The sequence below is a fragment of the Gordionus sp. m RMFG-2023 genome, chromosome 2 (assembly GCF_954871325.1).
Source record: "Gordionus sp. m RMFG-2023 chromosome 2, tfGorSpeb1-WG-v2, whole genome shotgun sequence".
In the NCBI taxonomy this organism is placed as follows: Eukaryota; Metazoa; Nematomorpha; class Gordioida; order Chordodea; family Parachordodidae; genus Gordionus; species Gordionus sp. m RMFG-2023.
The window spans coordinates 11657105-11667073 of NC_088776.1; the positions used below are offsets into that span (position 1 = coordinate 11657105).

A 9969-nucleotide genomic window follows, 5' to 3' on the forward strand; every position below is an offset into this window, starting at 1 on the left:
TCCCAAGTTTAAATTTTTTTTATGAATAGATATAAGGTTAGAGAATAAGAAAAATATTCAAAAAATTGGCACTGGAATTTTTATGTTTAAAATTTAAAACGTAAATAAAAACCGCAACAATATTATTTCAAAAAATCCTTAATATTTAATAAAAGGCCTTTAATAGAGTTACAAAATGACATATAACTTATATTTTTAAAATCATTATTTTTTAACTTATCTCAATTTCAAAAAATCGTATTTTTCGAAAAAAGGTCATTTTTGGCACATTTGACCATTGATATCTCTGGAACTATTAGTACTAGGAAGCTAAAATTTTGGATTCGATGCTTTCAAATGATATTCTCTCAGCATACAAAATTTTATCGAAATTAAAAGGTAGGGCCGAAAAGTTATCGATTTGGTATAGAATTACCCCAAAGCCAATAAAGCATTTTCTAAAATAAATTCATTAAAATTTCATATAATTTAAATATACCTATGAACATATTTTATACACACTAACTATATTATACCAAATATAATATCGCCATAAACATGATATTGATTTTAATAGAACTGCACCAATTTTTTGCCGATATTAAAATGGCCTGGTTATAAATGTGTATATTTAGAAATTGTCACAAGATAGATAGATATTTTTTTATAATCTTAGACTGGTAATAACACTTAAAAATATGTTTTAAAACAAAAATATTTGAAGGAAAGGTTGGTATTGGCAAATATAATCAGCCTATGTTTTGGATAGACAAAAATCCAATTTTGAAAATTTTAAATTGCCAGATTCTAGACCAGGGTTGCCAGATATTCTTCACTTGAAACGTGAGTTTTTCTTTTACAATAATTAATGGGGGACTTCGCCTTCCATACCCCCCCCCCAATTTGGGTAATTGATGTAGCATACTCATCTAAGTTAATATGTTATATTTAATATAACTAGATTTTAAAGACAATGAAAATTCTTTATTGATTTACTAATAACAATTATGATATATAATTTTCTCATGTTTATAAATATAGCATAATATTAATTATTATATTTATGGATGATTTTAAAAGAGGCAATAAAGATTTCCCATCGGCACTGTGGAGATAGGCTGAAAACTCTTTGCATGAATAGTTATATTTTGTTTTACAAAAAGTTCAGCTTCAAATGATGACGTTCTTTTTGCCAAGCAGTAGTCATTAGACTGAATATTCTCTCTGATGAAGCATTTGAATGCGGAATAAAAAATATAAAATTGCATATTTTCTCTATCAATGGTGAGTTTTTATTAGAAAGAAAATCCATCCATTTTTCTTGGGTATCATGTGATAGTTTTTGATAATTTTTCTTCATAATAGGAATAAAATTGTGAATATTCTTCAAAGAGAATTTCTGTATCTATGTTAGGTATTTTATAATTACTAATAATTTTTTGTAATTGTTCAAATTCTGGACATTATTTTAATGTCATAGGGTTAAGATATTTCCATATATTATCTATAATTAACGTTTTTCTACATATTCTATAATATTTTTTATAAATATCTTTGATTCATTTTTGAAATTTATTGCCTTTTCTACATCATTATTATGTTGTAAAATATTTTTAGAAATGCTCCCATAAAAATTTTGTTGAATTTTTAAATATAATGAATTCTTTAGTTTTAGGATAAGATCATGTATATATATTGCTAATACATCTTCAGATTGCAATTGTAAATTTATGTTATTGACTAAAGTGCCAACTTTAAGGACAACACCTAAATATGCCTCTGCAAAATCATCTCCAATTATTTTCAAAATTGGTGGGGTTGCTGATAATGATAAAAAATATTCTTTAAGTGGTTGAAAAACTTAAGCATCCGCTTAATCGCTGGGATTAATGTAAGCCAGCGTGTTGGAACATGGCGAAGTGATTCTGACCATTCAAAATTGCACCATTCTACAAATTCTTTTAAAATTGTAACTCTATTTGTCGAGTTGCTAAATTCATTATTACATTTAATTACTATACTCTCAATATCATATTTAAGAAAAATTATGGCCTTTTTAAACGAACTGTGAAGAATGTGGCATATATAACCCATTGGTATAATATTATTAACTATGGCTTTTCAATTCTGACCAAATACTTTAATTTTTCCCAAATTTTACAGATGCGTTATCTGCACAATAGGCCGTTACATTAGCAATATCAAGTTCAGCGAATTTTAAATTTTCTAGCAAGCATCTAGACATGTATTTAGGGGTTTCACTGTCAGACGAAAAATTTTTAAGTAATTAAACATTTATTCCATTCTTTTTGTTGAAGTATCTAAGTAATAAGGGAACGTTTTTATATTACTTTTATTTTATGAATCCGTTAGTATTGAAAACGGATGATTTTTTTTAGATCTTTTATAATATTTGCCCTTAATTTATTTCATTTAAAATTATACGAGTTTTAATATAAGATTTATAAAATCCATAAAAGAAATTTATAGTTATTTAAATTATATAATAATTATACTTTATAAACTTTCTAAAAATTGAATTTCTTTTGTGGGTAATTGATCAATGAATATGATTGGTTAGTTGGACTATTAACAAATACTACAATTTTTTTAAATATTTTATAATAAAATTAATTAATTTTATATTTAAAAATATTTTAAAAAAATTTAAAAACGTGAAAAAAAGTGTGAGACTGTGATTATTTTAATTTACTCAAAAAACGTGAGAAAAGCGTAGTGCGAAAAAACGTGGGTAAGTAAAAAATTAGGTATGAAATCGTGAGAATCACAGCTAAATCGTGACATCTGGCAACCCTGTTCTAGACGCTTCCTAAAGATAATTTTGCTTTATAAGTTGTGATGTTATATCTATACATTCTGTTTATGCAGAAAATATTAGCTGCCAATTCTGAGATATATATATTTAGGTGATTTTGGTATCAGAAAAAAATATCGGTACAGTCCTACCATATTTAACAGGTCAAATTAACCAAATTATATTTGATTGGTCAAATACCCAATCCTGATATAAATGCAACCTCAATTTTGGCTTTTTAACACCGCTTTATTAACTTTAAAATTTCAATACATATATTAAATAAATAAATCATAAAACTCCAACAATCTCTATATATTATAATTACAATTTGTTGTATCTAAGTCTATAAAACTTTAATTATTTATACAATTATGCGGAGAGTTCTATAATACTGCGGTATATATCAAAGATATCATTTATAAATTTCCGATATAGGATTGATTCGTCCTCTTCCTTCATAGTTGAAGATTCCTCGAAAAAAAATTCAAAAAAATTGAGATCACCTTCAATACGATTCTTTTGTTCAGCGCGAAAAGAATGATGAGTAAGTAATAGGGGTAGGCAAGAATGAATAAAAAATTCAACAAGATCCCGAGATGCCTCGCTAAAATGATTGGTGGTATAAAAAATGTATAAGAGTTTAAATAAATGACTAGGGGTTGTATGGGTAACAATGCCAAACTCATTATCAACAACTAATTGGTTAAATTTAAATGTGTATGAATGATTGTTATTTTTCCCATGTAAAGGAATAAAATCGAAGTCATGTTGCATATAAGAGAGGAACAGGGAAGGTAAAACCAGAGAGCGGATGTATTTTTCGATAGTCTTCATCATAAATCGGTGACTAAGTTTGTAGATTCCCAAGTGAACGTCAATGATTGGCAGAATGTCACCAGGATCGTCGGAACTATAAAATTCTTTGAAGGCTTCTAAAATATTTTCCATTGAATCATTGGTGGAATGATTACAATTATTTTCGAAACCATCTAAGGTATTTTTGTCAAAATATTCTACATATTTGAACAAAAGTTGTAACTCTTCGGGATTTGCTTCCCCAATCAAAACAGCTTCGCGGTTTCGTTCTTTGAAACCGCTTTCTTTGCTGAGCATAACATTCAAAACTGGCGATATTTGGCTTATCGATGTATAGTCTATCATGATTGAATCGTAGGGTGCATTATATGGTAATAGAGCGTCTTGATCTTGACAACGTTCTGAGTGGTTGGAAGTATATAATTTGATAGTTTCCAATTCCAGAGAATTATCACTTTCTAATTTTTCGAGCTGGGTCGTATTCTTATTCGACAAAACTTGTAGAATTTGTTTGACCAATTTGATAGGGAATTGATAATGGTGTGATTTTTTGGTGTTAGTTTTTGAAATTCCGTAAATATTTTGGATAGATAACAAAATATATTCCGAAAAATAACGCATAAATATTTTCATGGCATTGTTATCATCACGACACTCATGTTCGATAATAGATTCCAGTACTTTAAGATAGCCCTTATCCAAACATATTTTTCTAAAGTTTTTGCTTAAAAAAAATAAATAAAATCGATTAGAAAAAAATTCGTTTATAAAATTTATTTGAGTATTTTTAAATTCTAAACCTTTTTATGAGAAAGGGGAAAGACAAGATCGTGTTAAAGTATGAAGAAGATTTGTAATCTCCAATACTCGAATCAGGGATTCTTGTCATCACTTGTTGAACGTGCAACATTCCATGTGACGTCTGAAAGGTGTGTTGCAAAGATTTCATAAGCTTTCGTATGAAAGAAGCCTTGAGATGGCAGGACGAACATTTGATTTTCAAACCTTCAATTGTGGTATTGGTGATGAGACTATTCTTAGACAAATCTATGGCTAATCGAGGTCTTTTATTTTTTTTATTGAAGATCTTAAAATCTTGATCACTTTCGCGTTTTAACGAATTTGTAATGGGTGTTTCATCATTTTTCTTTTTGTGTTGCAACGACTGGAATAAAATTTGTAACTTGTAAAGCAGAAAAGGAAACCGCCTCCCAAGCAAAACCTCAACGTAACGCTCATTTTTGCAGACACGACTCAGTGTTCTTATGAGTCTCCTGTGGGGGACTTCGCAATTGAGTAATAGGTCAAGCATTGTACAAAATATGTCTAAAAGAAAGAGAAAAAAATTTAAATGCTAGTTATATAAAAATATATGTATCACTTAAATTGTTTTAGTGAATTGTAATTGTGAGAATGGGGTTAATGTAAAGGGTTAAAGGAAAGTTAATCTTAAATTGTGAAAAATATAAATAAAATTTGGTTCAATTTAAAAAGAAAGAAGAGGGGTGAAATTCAATAAAGTGATTTTGTTAAAGAAAATTTTTTTTTTATAAAATATTTTATCATAGTTAGGTATTGAGCAAATTAAACGATAAGATAGACACTAAGGTATGGGTTTAAGGGGGCACAATTGTTTTAATTGAGCAAATTAAAATAAGTAATAAAAAGTAAAACATGGATTTAAAAGAGTTTTTTTTTAATTTTTTATATTTTTAAAAATAATATTTTCCGACATTAATATCATGACGATCTTTTCCTTGTAAAAAATTTAAATTTCGAAATTATTTTATATCTATTTTGCAAATAAATTAAAATTCATGAAAGTTATTACCTATTTTCGGATTTTTATTAAATCGAGTTTTGACGCCTTAATTTCATTTTGCAATAAATTATAATACGGTCAGTCACCGTTGATGGGCTCACTATTGTTAAAATATTATTTTTTGGTATGAAAAGGAGATCGTATCGCTGGATAAAGAATAGAATTTGCTGGTCCTTTAGGATGAAGGAAATTTATTTTTATTTTAATTATCTCTATTTACATCCAATTTTTGAACAAATCTTAACTACAAATTGTTTTCTTACATTCAGGTCACACATTCTCTTTTTCATCGATCAAAAGATCCTCATATGGATTTACTATATTCTCCAAAATAAACGTCTGTGAATTTGAATATATTTTAGTATTGGGCGAGGTTAAACCCAATGGAAACAATGCATCCCAGGTATTGAGATAGATTTACTAAATCTCTCACTTAGCCTTATCTTCTCTGCCTTATAGTCTAGTATGGCGGCATAGAGAAAATTTATTCGTTAAGTATAATTATTTGGTGTGAATCGGCACTTTACCATTTGCCGTAGCAAAAAATGTCATTCTGCTTGAACACCAAAATCGATTACATAGTAATATACATTGATAAAGTTTTCCCTGTTTCTGTATTGCGTTGCTGAACTTTAGAAAAGTAACAAAATTTTTCTGATAGGGTATAGATTTAAAAAAAAAAATGAATCAAGTGGGTTTGGAATAAATGGAATTATAGTGTTCCGCCTCAATATTCGGAAATTGAGTATCCATGTCATAACTTTTCTCAAATTCGTTTTATATAATTAAAGTGCTTAAATTCTTTAAAAGGATTTGAGCATTAAGATAAAAAAAATTTTATTTTTCAAGAATTAATGATTATATTTTCTTGTTATCGGAATCTTAACAATTAGGAAATTTAATTATTTATTATAAAAACAACTAATTTATACAAGATTAACAATAACCCATCAACGGCTATTTAAATCATCTCATTTTATGATATTAATGTTGGAAGATCTTATTATTTATGTTTAAAAATTTTTAAACAAAATAATTTTAACTAAAATGCGTCATTTTATATGAGTAATCGTAATAACTAAAAAAAACCCATGGCTGTCCCAAGTTCAAATTTTTTTGCAAATAGATTTAATGTGAGTGAATAGTAAAATAGCAAATTCAAAGTAATTTAAGAAAGTGAAACACTGGGAGTTTTTAGGTTTCAAATTTATAACGTAAATTAACCTAATTTTTAATTTCAACATCATAATTTTTTTAATATTAAAAAATAATTTATAAACATAAAGTACAAAAAAAGCCATATCTCAATTTAAAAAATCGTATTTTTTTAAAAAAAGATCATTTTGAGCACTTTTAACCATTGATATCTAAGGAACTATAAGGACATGGAATCTAACATGTTTGATTCGATGACTTCCAATGATGTTCCTATAGTATGCAAAAAAAAATATTAAAAAGGTTGGGCCAAAAAGTTATTCGGTATACCTCCTCAGCAAGTTTAAACAAATAATTAAATTGGCTGGAAGAAATATTTGTAAATCAAATAACGCGTTATACTGAAAATCGAAGAAAAAAAAATAATCCTAGTCAAAACTAAAATTTAAAATATTTTTGCCCCACCCACCAAAAAAAAAATTTTTGAATTTTTTGGGAGCCCAAAAAATTTTTTGTTGACTAGGTTAGTAAAAAAATTAATTTAATCATCATAATAACCTGAGTTCTGATTTATAATGGCAGTCGGATTAAAATGATACATTCTAAAAACTTGCGAAAGCAAATTGTATATCATGTCCATTAATTTATGGTAGGGCATAGTTATAGGCTTTAGACCACTGGAACAAAAACAAATATTGTGGTTATTTTTAAAGCTAAGACTTGAAATTTCTTTTTGATCGGGTGATATTAATTCATAACCACCAGACTCTAAACTCACATTGGTGTTGTTAATACTTTCACTTTTAAGTTGAGAGGTGTTTATGGCTAGGATGTTATTATTTATAATATCTTCTGATTCACTCAATAAAGTAGAGGATGGTTGTAGAGTAGAGTTATCAAGAGATTTAGATGACATTTGATCTATGTAAAACTCCTCCTCACTGCTGTAATAGTTTAGGATAGGATCATTGAATTCAGCAGAATAATTGCTGTATACTGAGGAAGGGCTAAAGGGGGGACTTCTTGAGTAAGAGTATGTAGGGGAAAAAGTTGAACTATAATAATAATTTTGGTTAGAGCTGTTGGGACTGCTCATGGAAACATAGCCCGGTGATGAGTGAGTAGGAGAAGTATATGAGCAAAAAGAATTGTTTTGAGATGGAGACATCTTTTTGACAATTTTGGTGTGATGAGTTGATAAATCTAAACTAAACAAATTACTGAGGTGTGCATCATATTCGCTTTTCAAAATATTGTTCAGATCTAACTCATTTGAAAGTGGGTGGAGTATAGTGAAAGGTAGATTTATTAATCCTGATTCCTTTTCATTATTATCGAGTACTACCACCTCATTTTCACAATATGATAAATTTTTGTGTAAGGGTGGAACCGAGGTAAAATCTTTATCAACTATTTCTTCACCAGTTATTAAATTTTGATCTTCAAAATCAAGGTCACTATCACTCAAAAAATGTCTGAAAATTGAATTAATCACATTCAATAATCCATTTTCACAAAGAATGACCATGGATGAGTTTTCATAAATAAAATTTATGAAAATCAATATTATCAAATTGATATGGCAGAAATATCCTTCATTTGTAAACATTTTGGGTACTAACTTCCAAGCTAATGATAGCAATATTGGAAGACCACCAAAGTCACGTATTCTAAATTTATTAGCTACTTCAGTTGAGAATAAATGTACAACCCTAAGCAAATTAAATAATGTGTTTTGAGCATGCTCACCTGTATGAAAATCAAATTTATTTGGAATGGATTTCATATTAATTTTTGCCAAATTTTGCTGTAGTAAAATTAAGAATACTTTAACAGCACCAATATTACCTAATGCATGATTTATTTCAGATACATGCAACATTTCTATAAACAATTTAAACAATACGGATGTGGAATTATTGTGTAATAAGAGGTTGTCTTTGTTATTATTACTTTGAGAATCCAATGATTTTTTTTTGATAAAACAATCTGAAGAATTTTGACTAACATACAATGATAACAAAGATTCTAAGAATTTTTCATCTAACAAAGGATTTATGTAACAAGCTTTACTTGATAGAAAATGATCATTAGCCTGATTTTTATCTTTAAATGCTTTTGATAAGTCTTTATCAATTATATTAGAATAGCTATTTATAATTATCAATAATAATTCCATTATATGTTCAAATAGTTCATTTCTTTTTTCCTTATTTATACCCATAAGAGATAATTCATTAGTAGTTTTTATTGCATAATAGAATTTAACTAAAGTAGTTGTTATATCTTCAGTAACTACTAACTTTAAAAAAAATATATAGATTAGACATAGATCTAATTACTTTCTTAACATATATAGGTTTAGACAATAATTTTTTTATAAGCCTCAAACAATTTTTTAAACAATTTGTATCTGAACATTTTTCAGCAGTCATTCTTAAATATTTTCCTGGCTATTATAAAGTTTATAAAAAAAATATTATTTTTTTACCTTTTCTAGAATAATTTTTTGAATAAAATCTTCATCTTTACTCAAATTGGATAAAGCTCTATAAAGTTGAGCTGTGATAATGTGATTATCATTTCTTTGTGCTAGTAATGTAACTATGAAAGCAAATATATCATCTATAAGAAAACAATGTTTTTTTCCCAAAATACTTACATAATATTGGAATTATCTTTAAAGGAATTATCTATAAATTAATATTGGAAAAACTTATACATATATTTATATATATACCTCTCTTCTGATAGTGTCATCAAGAAAAGAATTAGCAAGCTTTCCTATAGCTTTTTCACATAATAAATCATTTTCCTTTTCCTCTTTAGTCAAAAACTTAATGATTTGTTTCACATTGTCAATCGTTAATGAAGATCTCATATTATATCATATTTGCTCTGCCTATTTTAGTAGAAAGTAGAATGACATTTGACATATTTGAGACTGTCATTCTAGTGAATGCTAAATAAATAGACATTAATAGTATAATATATATAATAGTGATTTAAGGTAACTAGTTACATTTTGGCTAAAAAATAACTGTAACTAGTTATATTTTTAAAATTGTAACTAGTAACTGTAACTAGCCAAAAGTAACTAGTTACTTTTAAAGATATATTCAAATAATTAATTTTATTTTTAATATGTTGTGATAAATTAATTTTAAATTAAATTTATTTTTTAAATTAAATTTATTAATTTAAAATTTTGTGAAAATGTCTGATTGTTCCCAACAATAACACAAATACTTATATGTATGGCAGATGTGCAGGGATTAAAATATTGTCAACCTCTAAAGGATACTATATTAGCTAGTATTGAAAAAAGGTAACTTAAATCAAATAATTATTTATAAATTAATAATATCATGTTATAGGT

The 9969-nt window shown here is 27.1% G+C and overlaps 1 protein-coding gene across 1 annotated transcript; it reads right to left on the bottom strand.

Annotated features, from left to right (window-relative positions):
• Positions 1–3110: 3110 nt before the first annotated feature.
• LOC135923135 (uncharacterized) lies at positions 3111–9495 on the bottom strand. The gene is made up of 7 exons (XM_065457726.1): positions 9331–9495; positions 9253–9283; positions 9082–9194; positions 8933–9043; positions 7149–8892; positions 4414–4939; positions 3111–4337 (listed from the first exon to the last, which is right to left on the bottom strand). The coding sequence occupies exons 1-7, from the start codon at positions 9469–9471 to the stop codon at positions 3167–3169; spliced, it is 3837 nt and encodes a 1278-aa protein (XP_065313798.1). The 5' UTR covers positions 9472–9495; the 3' UTR covers positions 3111–3166.
• Positions 9496–9969: the final 474 nt, after the last annotated feature.

What these genes read in the sequence shown, in the direction of transcription:
- LOC135923135 (XM_065457726.1), bottom strand. Translation starts at nt 9,471, where the DNA reads ATGAGATCTTCATTAACGATTGACAATGTGAAACAAATCATTAAGTTT. An exon ending in ATGACACTATCAGAAGAGAG is followed by an intron (nt 9,284 to 9,330) that starts GTATATATATAA and finishes ATTAATTTATAG; the next exon opens with ATAATTCCTTTAAAGATAAT. An exon ending in AAAGATAATTCCAATATTAT is followed by an intron (nt 9,195 to 9,252) that starts GTAAGTATTTTG and finishes TTGCTTTCATAG; the next exon opens with TTACATTACTAGCACAAAGA.